The sequence below is a fragment of the Urocitellus parryii genome, chromosome 4 (assembly GCF_045843805.1).
Source record: "Urocitellus parryii isolate mUroPar1 chromosome 4, mUroPar1.hap1, whole genome shotgun sequence".
Taxonomy (NCBI): Eukaryota; Metazoa; Chordata; class Mammalia; order Rodentia; family Sciuridae; genus Urocitellus; species Urocitellus parryii.
This window is the reverse complement of record NC_135534.1, coordinates 206,620,493-206,642,433: the sequence shown is the minus strand read 5'-3', so window position 1 is coordinate 206,642,433 and position 21,941 is coordinate 206,620,493. Positions and strand designations below refer to the sequence as shown.

The window sequence follows — 21,941 nt, the reverse complement described above, 5'->3', positions numbered from 1 at the left end:
CTCCTTCACCTTAAAGGGCTACCTTGTTGGTGACTTAGGATCCCCTTCTCCCTATCCTGGTTGCAGGCAGGGGGTCTATGCACATCCCCCCTCACTAGGCTGCTGTGTACCACACAGATCCCTTCTGTTAGGAAAACTTGGTTTTTCGTGTGCACCCGTCTCCTCTCCTTTTTGAAAACCAGAGAAGTAAGACGGGTTCTGGCTGGCCCTGCTGCTGCGTATGACTCTGGCACCACCTGGGAGCTCTGTTTCTTCATTTGTAAAATCACAATAATGTGGAGTTCTGTGCCTCTTAAGTTTGTTGCCAGGACAAAGGAAAACGTCCACACCCTGCCACCTGAAGAGGCAGTGCACCGTGCGACACAGGACAGAGTGATGTACACCCAAACCCTGTGTTTTGAGTCTGCCGGCCTGGCTTTATCGACCCAGGCCTAGGACTGCTCTCAAATCCTGACCGAATATGAAGTCAGTGATTTATCTGGTAAGATGGCACCATGCCGCAAGTCTAACTAATATCTAAAAAGGACACTATTTTCCAATACTTTTAGCTTTTAAAACACTAAACTGACTAGTCTGGTCAAGACTCGTTACTTTGGGGAAGAGAAGTTTACTTGAGGGACCACTGTGTCTGGGTGTGAGGAACACATGGCTACCTACCTCCTGTGCCTGATCCAAAACCAGAGAACCCACTGCTCTGGGTCCCAAAGCCTGAAGTCTGTCGGGACAGTGACCCAAAAGTGGGAGCATTCTGACTGGCCAGAGTGCCGAAGGACGTGGTACTGCTGCTGCTCCCAAACCTGGGTTCCAGAGAAAAATGGACCAGAGTTAGCGCGGCCTCTCAGTCACACTGCCCGCTGTGAGCCTCAGGCTACTGTCACTGCCTGAGATGCCCAACACACACGATTTGAGGTGACAGGCTTGGTCTATGCCAACAGCCTCTCAGAAAGAATGGGCTACAGCCCAGAGCAAACTTTATCTCACATCTGAGAAGGAAAACAACAAGAACACGGTATGAAATCCACCCCGGCCAGCGCCTGTGCCTTTGTCCACCGTCTAGAAACTCCAGGTTGTCTGGACACTGCTCCACAGCAGCGTGCTCCCGCTGCTCCTCCCCTGGACCCTCCAGCGGCAGCTCTTCATTTTGGCGTCTCCCACTCACTGACCACACTCCCTCCTCACCTGTCTGTCTCTAGCTCTTCTCTGCATCTCGATTCTACTCACTTCCTTAAGAGATGGGGTCTCACTATGTTGCCCAGGCTGGTCTGAAACTTCTGGGCACAAGTGATCCTGCCTCAGCTACCCCGCCCCACCTGCCAGTAGCTGGTATTACAGGCACGTGTCACTTTTAATGATAATGGTGGGAGTCTTTTGCATGTAAAGTTTGTAGTTTTATTTTGGAGAAGGGCAGTTTCCAAGTAATTTCACTCAGAATTTTGTATTTGTTTTACAAAATCATCAATACTAAGTAAAACAGTATGAAAGTTAGCTCCATTTTCTCCAGGCTGCTCTCCCCACCTGAGGACAATCCTCAGGAAACCTCAGAGGTTCTCCCTCCAGGTCTAGTCCAGCCAATGAGGCTGAGGAACATATTCTGAATAATTTCAGAGAGTTCTGGCTGGGTGTGCCTGGAGGGGACTAGGCAGGGAGGTGAAGCAGTGTTTCTGGGAGAAGAGACGGGACCCAGCTAAGCCCCCTTGAAGGGAAGGGCACCCGAGACGGCACAGGTCCTGCTGGCACAGCCACTGTGGACGAGGAGGTGGAGGGCCGCCTCCACACACGCGGCCAGGAGCGGGCTCTCTGTACTCACGAGAGGGCTTGCTCTCCCACTCCTGCCTCAGGGGCCCTTCTCCGACTTCCCCAGGGTGAGACCGGATGCAGCCAGGAACCTGAGAAAGGTAGTGGTCTCTCCCAGAGACTCAACACCTAGCTGGATGTGTGAGCCCTTCTAGAAAATGGGAGTGGCCACCAGTCGGGATTTGTGTGTGACAGCCACCTGACAACTAGTAAAGAAGACAGCTCTGCCAAATAAGTAAATAAAACCCCAGGCCCCTGGCCACCCACACCTCCACCAGCTCTGCGGTGTGTGCAGAGATGGAAGCCATCGAGGCCGGCCCACAAAGCTGGTTGAAGGCGGTCCTCACACTCCTCGCAAAGCTTTTCTCAACTGTATTTCTTGGCGTTTCCTCAGGGGAAACATTAATCTCCACACAAAACCCAAGAAAGGACCCACCCGCTCACTCACTCTCCTTGGAACCTTCCAGCACCTTTGTTGAGAGAAGGTTTGAATAAGAACACACTAGGTCTACTTTCAAGATAAAGACGGCATCAGCTTGCCGAGGCTCATCCCCAGGACCTCTCTAATCCAACCAATGTGTTCTCTCCCACCCGAATCTTCAGCATGCCACACCCCAAGCCCAGTCCCTAGGGAGCAGCATGCCAAGAGTCCCCTTCAGGCAACACTTCCTCCTTCACACAGAGGCTCCGTGGCCGTCCCCACATGCGTTCTAATTTTCCCTTGTAGCATTGGCAACTAGACTGAAATTCTGGGACCCAAGAAGCAAATCCCAACCATGGCACTTTCCAGTGAGGATACGCGCAGAGCGGGAGAGCAGCTATGGGCTGAGCGGCCAGCAGCTCTCCCACACGAACGGAGCCCAGTTGATGCCCTGTGGCCCCTGGGGCTGAAAACCCAGGCTGGGGTGTGGAGGAGCAGGAGGTGTGCCCTCTAGGACAACCTCAAGAGGAAGATGGGGCGAAAACTGCTCCTTCAAAACTTCCTCACACAGGTGGCACCCGAGGGACACTCTTGGCAGTGACACAGCCAGGGCGGGGCTGTGTTTCTTCCTCTAATACTGCCGGAGCAGAGGTTCTCTGAACAGCAGTGGCCTGTATGGCAGCTGACCCCCAGCCACTTGCTGTAAGCCCAAGCCCTGTCCACCGTGAAGAGGCCTTTGCTCACTGTCCAAAAGTTTGGAAAACACAAGAATATTCTTTTCGGAGCAGGAGGCCCAGGCCTGGTGCTCTGGCCTGGCACCAGCTCGGGGTTTCCCTAGGTCCCACCCCAGGGCACTTACCCAAATCCTCCTGCGCTGGCAGCCGCTGTACCCTCTCCGAACACTTTGCCTCCCGTCGAGCCCAGAGGGCTTGTAAAGGCTGGGGCTGAACCGAATGCTGGCACCCCTCCAAACCCAGGGGATCCCCCAAAAGTAGGAGGGCTGCCAAACACTGGAGCAGCACCGAAGCCACCTGAGCAAAACAGAGGCAAACAAACAAACGGGGGAAAGAAAGGAGGAGAAAGGAAGTGAGCAGTGAGAAACCAAATCAAAAGAGGAAGAAAAAAGGGAAAACAGAATGTTAGGTACTCCAATGCAAAGACCATTCCAGTGGGTGACATCCCTAACAGCAGTTAAAACAGAAAGAACCCACCCCATCAAACTGCCTCCCTCCATTGGTAGTGGAGGCCTGGGACCTACATGGGATGTCCCACAGAGTCTGAGTTTGAGATTCCCACGTCCCTTCCAAAGGCAGGCTGGCTTGTCACATGAAGTCTCACGAGAGCAGACTGTTCCAAGGGCCCACCCAAAGCAGCTCAGGCCCCTCCCAGTCCCTGTGCTGTTAGGGACTCTTCTCAATGAAATGCTGTCCCCAAAAGCTCCGGCCCTCCCAGCTGTGAGAAGATGAAGAGTTCTATTACTTGTCACCTCACAGGCCTGGCTTCAAGCTTCATAGAAACCCAAATTACAAACACAGACACTCAAAGCCCCTCTCTGGGAGAACCTGTGAACTGGGTCACAGCAGTGACAGCAATGTGCATGTTGGCACCTGGCCAGGTGCTTTTTATTTATTTACAGCTTGATGGCCACACATCTCTTATCAGCAATCCACCTCCATCTTGGTACACAAGAATTTTTTTAAAAAAATGATCTCTTTCCGCAGCCTGGAACTCCTCCTGAATAAAACACACGATGACCTCCTGCCTTGGAGGAGGCTGTGGGGTGGCTATAGCCCCTTCAACAGGTGCCACTATTCTCTACGGCCTGGGTGGCCGAGGCCTGTGCACACTGGTGAGCAGAGAATCGGGCCAGGCATGAGGTGGCCTCTGACTGGTGGTGAGGGCCATCAGGTAAGAGGGGATGTCCTTCCCAAAGCTACTCCTTCTGCTCCTGAGGGGGCCCCAAACTCCAAGACACTACTTGGGTCCTTCTCAGGTGTACAGGAGCTACTCAGGAAGGGGTGCTGAGCTGAAGGGAGGCGGTGGCGTCAGCACTGTGCTCTCGGGACTCCCTCCATGGTGCACACAGCACTTGTGCTCATATTGTCCTGTGAGCCACACACTTGAGGGAGTCATGGTAGCCCAGGACCACCCCGTTGTGACAGGGATGTGTCTGGCCTTATTATAATCACACTACACACTTTTACTCTCTGAATCAAATCCGGGGTGTGGAAAGCTGTCAGGTGGATAGGTGACTGTTCCTGTGCGATGAGACTGTGGACTGTTCATCACCAATAGTGGCTGCACACCGAGAAGATACCTTTGCTAAGGCTCAAGTCTGGGTGACACTCTGTCTTCTAAAATCTCAAGTGAAATTCCAAGCCATGATAATGGAGACTGGCGGATCACAAATATAACAGGCTGGAAAAAAAAGTGCTAAAACCCCTTGCGGCTGAATTATTTAAGAGCAATCTGGGATCTAGTTACACTTGCTTCCTAGACACACGAGGGCTTTATCTAGTGCCTCCTACTCAATATTGTTTAGACTTCTTGGTGAAGCTAAGTGAAAAATTAGAAGTCACAATGATACAGAAAGTAAGCTGGAGGAGAGGGAGGAGGCCCCCCCCCACTCACCCCCAACAATAAACCTGGGTCACAGCCAAATCCACAGCCAGAAAACAGTCTGGTCTTCTTGGTGGAGATGGGCAGCTCACTACTAATGCTGGAGGAGTTTGATTATACTAAACGGAATATTTTAATGTGTTTTTCTTCTCCAGGAAAAGCAGAAGCTCACTAATAACCAACGGTGATGACGTGTCTGGACTTTGAGGCCTACACTAGGTGTGGTGCAGTGCCCACCTCCCCACCACCCTGTGGGTGGATAGGCAGATGGAGGATCAGAGAAAAGCCTCTGGTCTACTGCAGGTGGCTGCGACTGGAACAAGGCTCCTGTGACTCAAAAGCCACCTTGCTTCTGTCTATCATGAGTCCCCCACCTCCCGCCATGTCAATGGTCTAACAAGTCTGGCGATGGAGCAGGGTACAGACCGCAGGCTGGAGCCGGCAGCAAGGCCACCTTCCCTGGTCTCACCCCTGTCTTCTCCTTGGTCATCTCCAGCAATGGTATTTTCCAAAACAATTTTGCCAAAGGGACAATGGGCACTCTTGGAATTTTTTCAAAGACCTCTCTAAACCACGACCCTAAAATCCCTCTTAAAGCTGGAAGGGATAATCCCGATGCTTTTGGCCTTTGTCCGGCCTGTTCGGGAGGGCGGACTCTTATTTCATCCCTATTTATCTGCCCACTCTGCTGCAGATACAACCCAGGCCCTGCACAGAAGCCCGAGGAAAGGGAGAGGTCTCTTGCCCCATGCTGATGATTTTGGTGGCTACATCATCTGGCACTTGTATTTGAAAGGCAGCTCTCCCCTAGAATCCTCAAGCTAGGTGCTTTTGTCAAACAGGAAAAATATTCTGAAAGGTGGGTGGACACATTTTTCTCTAAGACTGATAAAAGAGTGAGATTCTCGAATCAGCTGGGACATAAATTCCAGGATAAGGAACCACACACAGGAACACGGAAGAGCCGAAGAAAATGCCTCGTTCCTAAGGAAAACGGAAGGTTCAGTGGCAAATGAACACACATCTCTCAAATGTTCACACTCCTTTCTAACGAGGGCTAAAGTTTCGTGGTCCTTTCATTTTCAAATCGTTCCGTGTGTGTGTGTGTGTGTGTGTGTGTGTGTGTGTGTATGGGGGGGTGGCAATAACAAGAAGCTGTGATGTCCATTTCCAGTCTGTCCATCCTCCTTCCTTCCTACCTGTGCTGGAGATGGACACTGAGCTGCAGTCCCGCACTCTATCCATCTTAAGAGCTGGTGACCTAAGACCAAGCCACCCAGGCACAGTCTGAGGACAGGTCAATGGGCCTGGAAACCCCGCTCCTCCAGGATCCACAGGCGGGAGTCCATGCTATTGGTGGAGCAGCCCCACTCCTAGGTCAGGGCCACCTGCGCATCTAGTCCTCAGGCAGGACCCTTCCTCCGAGCAGCCCACACACCTGAGGACGCAGACTACCCTCTTCTCTGTGGGAGCCGGCCAAGGGAGCTGCTTCCTATCACACAGCCTCCCAGCAGCCCTGCCCTCAACAAAATCTCAGCAGACAACTTCCACCAACAGGGGCAGCAGTCAGAACCTCTGCAGACTTCAGAGACAGAGACAGGGCAGACAGGCAGAGGACGGAAAGGAAGGACATGGTTTGGTTTCTAAACACATATTGTTCTTTAAAATTTTAAATTACAAATAAAGTACATGACTATAGATAGGCTGCAGTTTATAAGTTTAAAATGAAAAGTAGTGAAAATTCCAACTGCAAAAAATCAACTGAACTGTACAGTTACAATATTTGGATAGTGTGTGCACATACATGCACACACATGCATTTCAATTAAAAGCGATTTAGGAAAGAGGGAAAAATGATGTAAACAGAGAAATTAAACGGAGCATCTGTATTGGCCATCACAAACAATAGGCATCCACACAAATCTGTGACTCAGGATCTTCTTGTTTAAGTTATCATTTACTGATGTGTTCCCTTGCTTTGGTTGTTCTGCAACTGTTAAACATTTACGTTTCTCTCCCCTAAGGAGAATATACATTCTTTGCAGGGCTGCATTAGCATTCTGTCCTTTTTAGACAGGTCTCATAAGACCTCGGAAAGTGTTAGGAATGTAGTAGATGCTCAAAAAAATATAAGACTAACTGAAGCACAAATTAACTCTTCCCATGCTTCCATCCCCACCTCAAAAAGCACCGTAGTATCTCCTTGCAGCATCTTTGCACAGATACACGTGCACACAGAGATGCCCGTAACTAGCATGTGTAAGGTACCTGTTTTATTTGGAGTGGAAAACCCAAAGCCTTGGGATGCCACGCTGCCTCCTCCAGAGCTGAAAGTGCCAGCAGGCTTCTGTTCTCCAAAGGACGAGCTGGTGAACCCTCCGAATGTCTTGGCCCCACTGTTTCCAAACAGGTTAGAGGTATCTAAAGGGACGAGAACACACGTGAGGGCGTTTGTTCTTCTTCACAAGGGAGAAGCCTGTCAGGAGTGCAGGGAAAGGAGTGACAAACCAGCCCAGGACAGGGCATGGAGGGGACTGAGCTGAAGGACGACAGCTCGCCCTCTGATGTCCACGCACCCTGAGAAGGGGGTTGCAATCCCTGTGTTACCCAGATCCAGGACTTCCTGGCATGACACCACAGGCACAAAACACAGGGGCAGGAGAGGCCCCACCGGAGAAGGCCTGGGAGCTCCCAGGGGTCTCAGGTCTACCTGGCCACAGAGGGCCAGCAGCAGCTCGGCTTTGCAGGCTGCTTGCTTCTGGAGAACAGGGCCTGTTTCCACATGTGTCTTTGTATGAAGGCAAACTTCAAATTTTGTCCAACTTGGAAAAATCAAAGTTAGAACAAATCCACACCAAACGCAGCAGCTGTGGGCGGGCCTGTGCTGACTGAGCTGTGCAGATCGGCTGGAGAACAGGAAAGCCTTGCGGCTCCTCTCTCTGGTCTGAAGAGGGTGAGAGATGTTTTGCACAACATGAAAGAAGCTGGCGAGGCGTCCAGTCTGATTTCCTCTTTCCAAGAGGTTCAGAGAAGCCCTGACATCTCAGATGCTTATCTAATGGGTCACTCCCTCCTCTACCACACCCTGAATCCGCACCCAGAGCTGAGGGAGAAAGGAAGCTGTGAAAACCCATGTTGGGAAAGAAACAAAAAAACTGGACACACACAAACAGCCCAAAGTCACGTGCATGGAAGCAGTGCTAAGAAAACACAGCACACCATCTATCAGGACTCTTGAACTATCTGGGGGAGGACCCAGGAAAAACTGTTTCCTCACCAGGTCTGGATGGATATTTTATTAGAGATGGTTTACACCCATGACAAGGCAGGGAGAATTTTCCCTGAAATTGGGTGGAAGCCTTGAGACCCATACTTAAATGGGGGCAAAACGTACACAGGGGGATGTGCATGGGTAACAGAGGGTGCGGCATATCATCAAGAGCTACCAAACACCTGCGCAACCCCAGCCACTCCCCAGTCATCAGGTGGAAGGACAGCAGGGAGGGACACGCTTGTCACCTTCTAAGTCCAGCTGCTAGAAGGGCTGGCCCTCCTCAACCCATGGCCAGTCCTGCCTCAATGGAAGACTGCACAGCTGATATTTGCTCCTGATCTACCATCAGGGAGGTGAGTGGCCTCACTTCCGGGACATGGCTACCTGTTTTCTAGGCACCAATAACGTAGCGTTGGCCCAGTAAGGCCCTGTCTCCACTGCTGACAAGGAGGACCTGATGCTGAGTAGGACAGGCGCCGCTCATTCATCCCTGGTGTAGTGGACAAAGCAGCCTCTGAGCAGGCTTAGCGGCTGTTGGTGAGGGAGCCGGAGGCTGCACTGCCCTCCCTTGAGGGCAGCCCAGCTGAGCCTGGGGAGGAGGCGGGCTCCTCAGTGCGCTGCCTTTACTCAGCACTTCAAGAACCCGGGACTCAGCTCTCTGTTTATTAGTGCTGGTGATGTAAAATTCCAAACAGTAAGTTCATGGGCAAGTCTAGGGGTGGGACCTCATCTTGGAGAAATCTGGGGCAACTATATGAAATGAGAAATGAAATGATTTTATTGGGATAATGCTGGGAGATTTAGATTTCTTAGAAGTTGAGACTACTTAGAAGTCTCTGGACTTCTTTATCTTTTTCTCTAGGAATCTTTTGTTAAATAAAATCAGTTTGCCAGAGAGACATCTGCATGCTCAGGTTTAACTGCAAAACTATTCACAGTGGTCAGGAGATGCAGACAACCCACGTTTCCATGGGCTGAGGAATGGGTAGAAAAAATGTGGAACATATCCACAATGGAATACGAGTCACCCATAAAACGAAGTCACGTGTGACTACATGGATGGAACAGGAGATTGTCATATTAAGCAAATTAAGCCGGGCACAGATGCAGCATGACCTTGCTCATTTGTGGAACCTAAACAAGTTGATCTCACAGAGGTTAAGAGCAGAATGGTGGTGTCCAGAGGCTGGGAGGAGCAAGAGAGTAATAGGTACTAAGCCGTAACAAGGAGAAGGAAGTGCTCGTGTTGTACTGCACAGCAGAGTGACCACAGATGACGACAACGTACAGTTAAAAAAAAGGTCCAAGAGGGGCTAGGGTTGTGGCTCAGCAGTAGAGCACTTGCCTGACATGTGCAAGGCCCTGAGTTTGATTCTCAGAGCCACATAAAAATAAACAAGTAAAATAAAGGTATTGTGTCCAACTACAACTAAAAAAAAAAAAAAAAAAAAAAAAAAAAAAGGTCCAAGAAAAGTCTCAGAATATTTTCACCATTAAGAAATGACAATGTTTGAGAAGACAGATTGACTCTGGTGTGAACACTACACAAGAATACGTATGTTAAAAGTATCACACAGCACCCCAAAATATGTAGTTTTAGCACAATGAGTTAAAAAAATAAGAAATCTATATCTTTGAGGTATTTGTAGCATATTATAGTGGAATTATCCTGAGGTCTGAGCCAGGCCTGGGTTAGAGTACCTAATAGCTGTTGTGACCTCGGGGGAGGACCTAACCTCCCTAAATCCCAGTTCCCTGATACAGAACATAGGGACAGCACTTTTGACTAGGGCAGCTGCTGGGAGGACGCCACGAGTGTGGAAGCCCCAGGGTGGCATTCTGTGGCTCTCCGAGCAGACGGCTCCCCCTTCCCTGTTCCTTCAACTCCTCCCTCCATATCTTAATTTTAATATATACAAACAGCAAAACAAGCCCTTTCCAAAATTTGTAAAGACCCAAGAATTGCTCTACTGACACGTGGTTGTGGTATAGCTGGTGGCAGTCAGGAGGACACGCCCTACCACCCACGGGCCACTCTGGAACAAGAGGCGGGGCTGGGACTGCTTCCCTGGGATCCCAAGCCACAGGGTGCTCCTCGGTTCTCTCTTGACACCACCAAAATAATCACCTCTAGCTTTTTCTTTTTTTTAAAAGAGAGAGTGAGAGAGAATTTTTAATATTTATTTTTTAGTTCTCGGCGGACACAACATCTTTTGTTGGTATGTGGTGCTGAGGATCGAACCCGGGCCGCACGCATGCCAGGTGAGCCCACTACCGCTTGAGCCACATCCCCAGCCCCACCTCTAGCTTTTAAAATATGGTAAACAAGAAGTGGCTTAGTTGGTGGAACAAGCATTTCACTAGAGAAGATTCTTCTGAAAACAAAGTCTGTCTCTGAAGAGCCGTCTAATGACCTTTTGCTCTGGCTTCCGCCCTACTGCAAGATGTGGACCCTTTGGTCTTTTATGTGGCAAAATCATTGGCAGAATCCAACATTAGAGTCTGGCCCAATCAAAATTAACTATACTTGATGTAAATTAAATTTGTTGTATACAGTGTCACAGGGACTGCATTCTAGGTCTTTCTTCAGATCTGGAGTCATTGAACAAGAATCCAGTGCACACTCAGAAGGGAAATCTCATTAACACCCTGGTCCAGGCCTCTCTTCAGGCCTTCTCCTGAAAAGCCGGGAGGAAGCCTGTGGGCCTGAAAGATGACGGTCAGATGGCTTTCTCAGCCCCTGACACAAATATACCTGTCAGGTCCCTGAAGAAAAACAATGTACTATGGATGACTTTTCACAGTATCCTCAGGATAAGACTCAGGAGACAACGGGTTCTTCTGGGTAACAAGGCACAGGGGTGCTGAATTTTAAATGACTACAGGGGCTAACCACCTGTCTTTAGTAGAGTCTCTGGGGACAACACAGAGGAAAAAAAAACTTATGAAGTTCAAGCTCCTAGAGACAGAAGGTATCAACTCCAAGCAGCAGTGTTTCTCAGTTTATTTTGGCCATAGCCACTGCTCAGGGCTAAGGAGGGCGGCTTCAGGACCGGGCAGCTCCTAAATCAATTACCATCAAGGGAACTGTTCTTGACCTGGTCTATGCTCAGTGTGCCACTGCAAAAGCATATTCTGGGCCCCAGAGAGCAGGTACAAGGCTGCCCGACAGGCATACCCAGAGGTGTCTGTTTCTTGCTGGCCAGGAGATGGTTGCTTAGCCATGTGACCTCTGCAGCCCACAAATGAGAATGCTGTTGGAGATCCCCTGGGCCCTCTGAGTCTCAGGCAAGGGCACGCCAAGCAACTGCTATCTTGCTCCCCTGCAGGAAGCAGGCAGCAGCATGAACCAGCCCACACAGGGAGGTGGCACCGACAGCTGGCCCAAGTAGAGGGAATGGGTGGAACTTGAGTAGAACTTAGGTGTGCTGGGCCTGCTTGTGGATGGCCTGGACTCCAGTCCATAGCTGGTTTAGAAACTTGGCAGGAAATTGCAAATGGGTTCTGGGTAGGGACAGTGGCAAAATAAAATCAGTTTAAAAATACCTGATCTGGGGCTGGGGTTGTGGCTCAGTGGTAGAGTGCTTGCCTAGGGTGTGCAAGGCTTTGGGTTTCATCCTCAGCACCACATATAAATAAATAAATAAAATAAAGATAGTGTGTCAACTACAACTAAAAAACAAATATTACAAAAACAAAACAAAACAAAAACCCTGATCTGGGTCTGAGGTTGTGGCTCAGCGGTAGAGCATTTGCCTAGCATGTGTGAGGCACTGGATTCGATTCTCCGCACTACATATAAATAAACAATCCATTGACAACTAAAAACCATTTAAAAAAATAAATAAGGGCTGGGGATATAGCTCAGTTGGTAGAGTGCTTACCTTGCATGTACATAGGCCCTGGGTTCGATCCCCAGCACCAAAAAAAAAAAAAAAAAAAAAAAAAAAAAAAAAAAAAAAAACCAGAAAACAAAATAAAGGTATTGTGTCCATCTACAGCTAAAAAAAAAATTAAAAACAAAACCAACAATAACAAAAAAACCCTGATCTGAATGGATTTCTTGGCACAGCAGAGGAGATTGGAAGCAGGGTGGAGGGTGTGAAGACTACTCACTGCATGACCCAGGTGACTCTGGGGAATGTGCCCCACAGTACTGGAAAGGAGGAAAAGCAGCAGAAAAGCACCATGAGATGAGAGAGGAGGAAGGGACCAGGAGAGCGACTCATTCTGCCCAGGAGCGGAGCAGCACTGGGAGCTATCAAACGCTGCAGAGTCACCCAAGGAGAAAGAGGCCGCCACTGGCGATTCCGCAGAAAGCTTTCTGTACTATGCTGAGGACAATGCCCTTCTCTTGACTTCCCCCAGCTCCTCCTCTTCCTTTGCTCCTTTCTTTTACACTGCACTAGGTCCTAGGGTTAAAGAGTTTCCTGTCCCTTTCACTATCAAATTACAAACTTAATTTAAAAAAAATAAAAATGTGAAAAGTCTTTCCTCTGCCTCTTTAAATTCCTTTAAACTTCCCTTAAGAATAAATGTAAACTTGGTTTGCAATTAACAGTTAACATTTATGAGATAAAGAACAGTAGAGGTATTACTAAGAACAGGTAAGTATTGACTTTAAACCAGAACCAAAGCATTAGAAACAATGATGGGTCAGCAAATGATTAGCAACAGTCTGGGGATAGGAGGAGTCCTGGCTGGTAGTGTTTCCAACTTCAAGGTACAAGTGCACTACCAGGGCTGATTTCAGGCTACCCAATATGACATCACTGAATGTGGACTTGGGGGAAGATGTGTACATCTGGCTCTCATAAGCCAGTACGTGCCAGCTCCAGCTGACCTGAGAGAAGGCCACTCTGACAGTTACGGGCCATGGCACAGAGATGAACTGGCCAGGAGGAAGGGAATTTTTACAGGGATCTGACACACTGAAGTGGTTAACAACACTGGCCAGTAACACAGCCTCACACATGAGAACCTACATCTGGGATAAATCCACATTTCTTTTCTTTTGGACCAGGGATTGAACCCAAGGGCCCCTAACTGTTGAGCTACATCCCCACCCCTTTTTATTTTCAGACAGAATCTCACCAAGTTGCCTACGTCCTTGTTAAGTTGCTAAGGCTGGCTTCGAACTCACAATCCTCGTGCCTTAGCCTCCCACGCTGCTGTGATTACAGGTGTGTGCTACCACATCCAGCATAAATCCAAATTTCTAACTAGCTTGTTATTAATTCTGTGCCAGATGCTGTGTTTGATGTGGTAAATATGATCTAGTTGAGTTCTAGATCTGCCACTTTCTGGCTTTGACCTTAAAGAATAATATTTTCAAAGTGTGGGCTATACAGATGCCTAGATTCAGGGGGTTGAGGGATCATGGCTGGGCAAACTACCTACATGTATTCTGGACTTTTTGACCTCTGATTCAGTGTGAACCTTGTTCAGTTTTACTTAGGATTCATAAGAGTTCACATGCAAAAGCAGTTTTTGAAAACTACTAGAATTGATTTCCAAGATCCCTTCACTTTAGAATTCTAAATCTCTGCTGGCAGACTGAAAGCTGAGAACAGAAAAAACTTCTGATTATATAACTTCAGGAGCTAAGAGGTCGATGCCTCTCAACAAGCAATCTTTCCTTATGTATTACTGAAGTGGACAGTGACATCAAAATAACCCGTTCCTGACCTACGAACCCAGAAGAGCGAGTTGGGATAGGAAGTTTTGCTCTTAACTCCAGAGGCCTTAATATGAAGGAAAAATCAGCTATGACCAGAGCACAGTGGCTCACAAGGCAGCAGATCCCGCTGCCCGGTAACACACAACCTGAAGACTGCATCTAAGTCACTTTTTCATTTCCAACCACGAATAGACAGATCAACAAAGAATTTAAAAAATTAGCTGAAGAAGAAAATGCTGCCAGATACAGCTTCAGATGAAAAGAAAGCAAAAACACAAGAGATGAGAAATACTGAAGGTTTCAGATCTACAGCAGCTGAAATCCAAGGCAAATCTGAAGAGACTGCTGCCCAAACGCAAACCCACGTGTTCTTGTGCAAGCCACCCAGTGCGGCGCGCTGCTCCTTTCTGCCTGTCTGCCTGCATTCACTTCAAGTCACCCCAATGCCATGAAACAGTGCAATCTGGGCCTTCGGAGAGGAGATCCGAGTGGTTCAGGACACTGATCCTCTCCCTGCAGCTCTGATGTCCTTTCAGGATTATATAGGACATCTCATTAAAAACCACAGAACAAAACCTCATCACACTGCTTTGGGGTAGATACTTTAAATGGACCTTCTAACCCCTTCCCTCTCGTTCAGAGCTGTCCCCAAAGCTTTGAGAACACTATGAGGATGACAATGATATCAGGGACCAAGGGGCCTGGGAGAACTCTTCTCAACTTACTTGGTGTAGTTGTGGATCCAAATCCCCCGCTGGCTGAGCCAAATGGGTTTTTGTTGGCAGCATCCTGGCTGGGTTTCCCTCCGAGGCCACTGAAGAAACCTCCCCCTCTTCCAGTGTTTCCAGACCCAAACACACCACCACTGGAGCTGGAGGACTGCTAAGAACAAAAGGGGCAGGAAGCAAGCTGGGATGAGAGGTCATGGTGATGGCAGGCCAGGTCTGTGGGCGGTGGCAGCTGGCACACGTGGCAAAGCAAGTGCACTCTTCTGGTTCTAGAAGGGGATAGACCAGCAACCATAGGAGAGGCTGGAGTTTGGGCAAGGACTGCTGCTCCATCTACAGTTCTTGAGTGAATGCAACAGAGGTGGGAACTTTCACTGTTCACCTGCCCTGCTGCCCGCAGTGCCCAACACAATTCCAGGGCGGGAAAACCAATCCCACACGAGATCCACCAAATAAAAAATTTGAAAGCATTTAGAAGCCATCACCCGCACCACTTCTGATTCCTGAAGCGTGTGGCTGAACTCATCAGTAGCAAAGGATGAGTGATTTACAGTCGTCTCTCAATTTGCGCAATTTCATTTCATAATGACTTTCCCTGTGCTGCAGAAAGCTTAAATTAGCTCCATTGTTGAAATGATGACCATTGCTGAATCTTGTCCAAGTTTGCAAATCTTATGCTCAGAGGAAGCTGCTAACTCAGGGACACATGCTGACTCAGAGCTATATCAGGCACCAGACACTTGATTTCTGTTTGGAAACTGACTCCTGAATGATGATCAGTGCTAGATTGGAGGGACCACTCACATTAGTGAAGTTTGAAGTCTCCTTGGTTATCATGTAGATAAAGTTGGGCTTTAGAAGGGGTCTCTGGGCAGAGGAACCTTCCAGGAGCTCCTTCAAGGGAGCAGAGTGGTGCCCCAGTCCTTTTCTGTAAAGTGGGGTACTAAACCACACGCCTCAAAACGAGTGAATGAGCTAAGAAATGAATACACCTCAGAACAGCACCTGAGACAACTGAAAGCTCACAAACAGTTGCTGCTCAGCCTTCTAACAACAGAGGCCAGTGGTCAAGTGCCAGCTCTGTACTAGGCACTCTTCTAAGCACTTTGCAAGCAGTCATTTGATCTCCACAAGTGGAACCTCTAGCAGGCCCTCTCTAAAACATGGCACACCAGTGCCCCTCCATCTTGGCCACCTGTCCTTCCCCCTTCGCTGGGACTGTGCAATAATCCCCACCACTGTAAGTCCAGAAGCAGCTGGATAGGATGCAATGAGGCATCAGACCTGTCCACTCCTGTTACCGCTTCTAGAAGACTCTCTCTGATCTGGCCCCTGTCTATCTCTATGTCACCATCAGCTGTTCTCACCCTTTGCCTCATGTGGCACAATCATACCTGTCTTTTGTACCCTGAACATAACAATTTTTTTTGCCTTTGGGCAATGAACTTTATTCGACCACAATTATGTAATGATGAGTTACAGCTTTTCTTCTTTCTTTTGTGGTGCTGGAGATGGAACTTTGTGAAAGCCCATGCAAGTGCTCTACCACCGATCTACAGCACTAGTCCAAAGGGCTTTTAAAAACCAGGAATACACCTAGGTTTGGTGGCACACACTTGTAATCTCATCAATTTAGGAGGCTGAGGCAGGAATGAGGCCAGCCTCAGCAACTTAACAAGGCCCTAAGCAACTCAGGGACACACTGTTTCAAAATGAAAAAAATTTAAAAAAGGCTGGGGATGTAGTTCAGTGATTAAGTGCCCCTGGGTTCAATCCCTGGTACCAAAACCCAAAACCAAACAAAACGTAGCAACCCAATCACAAAAGTGAAGTTCTGATAGCAAGTAAGCTGCCTTTGAGGAAGGAAGCCATGACCACAAATGCATGCACCTGTTGAGATGAGACTGCATAGCTACCTTCCACCTCCAGCTAACACACAGGGGCCTCCCGTAGCTGCACACACTGACCTGCAGAAGCCAAGAATTCAGATGGCTCAGCCTAATTTCAAATGTGATTTGAAATTAGACATTGGCTATCCAGAGTGGAGAAGTGGATAACGAATGTCCTCGGCTGAATGTAAACTGACGGTTACTGCACCCTCAGCAGGGTTAGAGAGGATTCTGTTGTTTTTAATTGAAATGAACAATAGTTTTCAAAACTTAAAGTTACAGAAAAATCTCAAAATGTACAAAAAGTTCATTGTTCTCCTGTAGTATTCACTCTGCTGTTAAGCTTTTCTAATAATTTCTTTTTTGACTTCAAGTATTAGATTTGAACTTCAAATACAGATCAAGACTATTTTTTAAAATTCCACATCTTTGCTGAGATTTTGTACTCAATCACTCTTTCAACATTTTTCTGTAACTCCTAGAGTACAATAGTTATTTTAAAGTCTCCGTCTCTAGTTCCAATATCTGGATCACATATATGTTGGGTTTTGCTCATTTTAAAAATCATATTGCACGCCTCTCCCCTTAACTTTCTGTTATTTCATTTATACACACTATTTTTAAAAAAATTTTTAGTTGTAGTTTAGTTGTACCTTTTTATTTATTTATTTATTTGTATTATGTGGTGCTGAGGATCAAACCTATGGCCTCATGCTTGCGAGGCAAGCGCTCTGCCACTGAGCTACAGCCCCAGACCACTATTTTTTATTTTTTTGCATAGTAGACTTTATCCATAGAACAGTGGCAACTAAGGAACACTAATGTTTTTCCTTGACAGTGAGAATTCTCTGCTGTCTGACGATGCAGACCTCATGCTGGCTGACTTGGGACTGTCTCTGCTTAGGGTTTGGGTTATCTGTCCTGTAAGTGCCTGGAGCTGGAAGGAACCTGGGCTGCCATTATCACTTTTAGGTTCAACAAGATCCAGGCAGCGGAATGCAAGCATTGTGCAAGCCGTTTTCAGGGCGGTCTTCATTTCTTTTCTCTTGGCCAAAGCAGGGAGGATATGGATGCCAGGTAAATCACTGCTACATTTGCAAGTCTTTCAGATCCCAATCTGACTTATTTACACCAGCTTCATTGAGATATAATTCACATATCATACAATACACTGATTTATAGCATATAATACTCAAATGGGGCTGGGATATAGTTCAGCCGGCAGAGTGCTTGCCTTGCATGCACAAGGCCCTAGGTTCAATCCCCAGCACCAAAAAACAAACACACTAAAACTCAAATGGTTTTTGGTATATCATTATGAAAAATTTAAAAATTATGGCAAAAAATATATATAGTCTTTTTTTTCTTATACTAGGGATTAAACTCAGGGCTGATTTACCCCTGAGTTACAACCTCAGCTTCTTTTGATTTTTATTTTGAGACAGGGTCTTGCTAAGTTGCTCAGGGCCTTGCTAAGTTGCTGAGGCTAGCCTCAAACCTGCAATCCTCCTGCCTTAGCCTCCAGAGTTGCTGGGTTTAGAGGTATGTGCCACCATGCACTACCTGCCTTTTTAATTCTTAGACAGGGCCTTGCTAATAAGTTTCCCAGGCTGGCCTAGAACTTACGATTCTCCTGCTTCGGCCTCCCAGGTAGCTGGGATTACTGGCACATGCCACCACGCTAGGAAATTTTAACCTTTTTTAGTATACAACTGAGCAGTGTCGGTAACATTTACCATGTTGTGTAACCATTGCCACTATTTCCAAAACTATTTCATCACCCCAAACCAAAATTTCACACTATCTGAATTTTTCTTGGTGGTACAATGGGAGTGAAGGTTTCCTATATCCTTTCATATCCTAGTCAAGTTTTCTGAGGATACTCCTTGCCATGTGAGAATTAATTCATTTCACATTGTCTATCAGGTTTCAGTCACAACCCTACACATTGGGGATATGGTGATGAGTATCAAAGACACCTACCCTCACAGAATAAAATTCAATTTTTGGCCCATTCAACTGCAAACATAATTTCCATGGAGGAAGAATGGGGGAAGGGGAGCAACATATGGAGTTTGACCCAGTAATGCATTTGCATCTCTTTGGCTCCATTCTCTGTGAGCCAGTTACCCAAGTTAGCAGTATTACCCATCTTCACAGCTAGATACAGAGAATAATGTAAATTCATCAACCCATTTGAATGCTGATAAATAGTCCTGTCTGGGTTGCTGGGGTTACTGTAACAGTGTTGCTATGAACACTCTTGTATCCTGGTACATATTTGTTTTTCTAAAGAACAAATCTAGGGGTGGCATTGTTGGTCTTTACTAAATGGTACCAAACTCTTCTCCAAGATGTGGACCAACTTGTGCTCCCATCCGGTGTGACTCCGTCAGTACTGGACTTTATATTTTTGCATCTTATGAGTGTGCATCTCTTTGTGGTTTTATTTATATCACTAATGAAGTTGAACATCTTTTTGTTTATTGATCCTTCGGTCTACCCTAATTAAAAAAAAAAGTTTTCTTATTTCCCTATATTCTTATCGTTGTAAAATGTACCATATTGGCTACATTTAAGTATACCATTCAGAGTGATCAAGCACAGGCCCAATGTTGTGCAACTTCTTTCATGAATTGTCTTCTGCCTGTTTTCTTCTCTTCTTTTTTTGTGCAGTACTAGAGATGGAGCCCTGGGCTCTCTGCAGGCTGGGAATGAGCCCTCTGGCACGGAGTTGCATTCCCAGCCCTTTTCTGCCCATTTTTTTCCCTATGACTTTTATTAAGTTCATAAACTTTATGTGTAGAGAGCTCATTTAATTTTGACACGATTTCAACTGTGCATAAGGTTCAATGTTCAAATATCAAACATTTCTGGTGCTTCTCAAGGCTCTCTCTCACTTTAGGCACATCTCTTGGCCAACGTGGTCCTACACTGAGTACTCTGGGGCAGGCTCCTCTAGGGGCACCTAATACCAGCGGGGGTGGTGGGGTGACTCCTGTTGTTTTGGGGAGGAGCAGCATATTTCATCTCACTGTTTTGTAGTATTCTGCTGGATAAAAACAGCACAACTTATTTGGCCATTCTTCAAATTTATGAGATTTGGGTTGTTTCCTGTTTTTAGCTATTATGAGTTCACTATATCATGAACATTTCTAATCCCTATCTTTTGGTGAACAAAGGCACTTACTTCTCTTGGTTATATACCCAGAGCAGATCTGCTGGGTTAATAAAGATTTTGAATGTTAGTTGTGATACAGTCAGATGATTTCCCAAGGTTACATGAATTTATACTCTTACTAGCAACATGAGAGTTTCTAAAACTTTACCCTTTTTGCTTTGTAGAATATATTCTTTATTTTTTTAGTTATAGATGGACAATACCTTTATCTTTATGTGGTGCTTAGGCTCGATCCCAGTGCCTCACACATGCTAGGTGAGCACTCTACCACTGAGCCACAACCCCAGCCCCTGCTTTGTAGAATATACTCTAAATACGATTGCTCTGGTGGCTACAATTTCCCTATTTTACGACTTCTTTTTCCCTAAAATTAAGAAGGCCACTATTTTGGTAATGCTAAATTTTCCTGTTTGAGAAATATCCCTTAGGATTTCCTTCAGGTGTGCAAGACATGAAATCTCCCAATATTTGTTTATCTGGAAAACTGTCTTGATTTCACTTCATTCAAAAAGATAATTTTTGCATGTTTAGAAATCCGAGGTAGACATTCTCCACCTCCTGGCTTCTTTCATGCCTGCAGGAAAGTCAGCTGGCAGTCCCACCTTAGCTCCCTGGAAGATAAGTTGTCTAGGCTGCCTCCTCCTCTAATCTTGTTGTTCTGCTCTTGCGCTGTGAAAGGAAATCGTGACTGATTTCCTTTCAAGAGCTGTGTGACCTGTTGAGCTTTTGCTGCAGGTTTTTTTTTTTTTTTTTTTAAATAAACCAGGGGTTGAACTCGGGTACTTAACATCCCCAGCCTTTTTTGTATTTTATTTAGAGACAGGGTCTCACTGAGTTGCTTAGGGCCTCACTAAGTTGCTGAGGTTGGTCTTGAACTTGTGATCCGCCTACCTCAGCTTCCCAAGCTGCTGGGATTACAGTTGTGCGTCCCTGGGCTGGGCTTTTGTTGGGCTTTTGGTTTGTAAATTACTCTTATCTACTTGTTGGGAAATTTCTTTTCTCTTCTGATATTGCCATGTACATATTCTCTCTTCTTCTGTGATTGTGAATACATGTATGTTAAATTTTCTCTTAGAGGATCTGTTCTATTTTTGCATTTTTCATCTTTTTTGCTCTCCATGATACATTCCAAATAATTTAACTAACCTTCTAGTCCAAATGTTAGCAAATTACAGCTTGTGGGTCAAATCCTGTCTACCACCTCTTTTTGTAAATAAAGCCTTACTGGCACATAACCATCTCATTCACTGCACATCATCTACGGCTGCTTCACAGTGGAGCAGCTGTGGCAGAAACTTTACGCAGTTCTCAAAGCCTAAAACACTTAGCATCTGATCACTGTTCTAGTACACTACTGCTCTTTTCTGCTCTTACTGGGCTACACCCCAACCTTTTTTTTTTCATTTTTTAAAAAAATAACTTTATTTCACTTATTTATTTTTATGTGGTGCTGAGGATCGAACCCAGGGTCTCTCGTGTGCAAGGCGAGCGCTCTATCGCTGAGCCACAACTCCAGCCCCTTCATTTTGAGACAGGGTCTCACTAAATTTACCAGTTTGGCTTTGAACTTGTGATCCTCCTGCCTCAGCCTCCTGAGCAGCTGGGATTACAGGTGCGCACCACTGTGCCTGGCTTGTCTGCTTTTAAATACATCCACTGTGTCTTGAATTTTAATTATTAATTTTTCCTAGAAACTCTACCTGGTTCTTTTTCAAAGGTCTTGTGATTTCCTATTCCATACTAGTATTTTTAAGTTGTCTATTATTTCTTTTAAACATAGTTGTTTTATAGTCCCTGCAAGTGTATTTCTGTTTTGTTGTTTTTTTTTGCCCAGGGGTGCTTTCCCACTGAGCCACATCCTCCACCCTTTTGAATATTTTATTATCTAGAGACAGAGTCTCGCTAAGTTGCTCAGGGCTCTCTAGATTGCTAAAGCTGGCTCTGAACTCAATTCTGCCTCAGCCTCCCGAGCTGCTGGGATTACAGGTGTGAACTATCATGCCTGGCATTTCTGACGTTTATTCTGGCTTTTGTTCACAGATCCCCATTTCTGGTGAATGGCTAGTGTAACTGTGGGAATCAATACCCCAAAACTTATTTGAAAGAATAATGTGAGGGACTGAATAAAGTCCAGAGCTCTGTTTCAGAGTGGGTCTAAGCTGCTTCTGCCAGCATGTGGAAAACCTTCTACTTAATATGTGAAGGAACACACATCGTGCCCACACATCATCTACTGGAATCCCACCAAGTTCTCCTGTGGAAAGTCACAGTTGTCACTGACAATCAGAGGCCCTTACTTCTGAAGGACTCTTCTGAGGTTACTGTGTTCTAAAAGTAGCCGGTGCTAACAGTTGA

The 21,941-nt window shown here is 46.6% G+C and overlaps 1 protein-coding gene across 2 annotated transcripts in view; it reads right to left on the bottom strand.

Annotated features, from left to right (window-relative positions):
- Nucleotides 1-21,941, bottom strand: part of Nup214 (nucleoporin 214) — an 86,712-nt gene that overhangs the window by 781 nt on the left and 63,990 nt on the right. The window contains exons 31-34 of one of the 2 annotated variants that reach the window (XM_026386470.2): nucleotides 14,514-14,670; nucleotides 7,103-7,255; nucleotides 3,075-3,246; nucleotides 658-797 (exon numbers count right to left, since the gene is read on the bottom strand). In XM_026386470.2, coding sequence (XP_026242255.2) covers nucleotides 658-797; nucleotides 3,075-3,246; nucleotides 7,103-7,255; nucleotides 14,514-14,670 — 622 coding nt within the window. The remainder of the gene's footprint in view (nucleotides 1-657; nucleotides 798-3,074; nucleotides 3,247-7,102; nucleotides 7,256-14,513; nucleotides 14,671-21,941) is intronic. The other variant, XM_026386471.2, reaches the window with a different exon arrangement.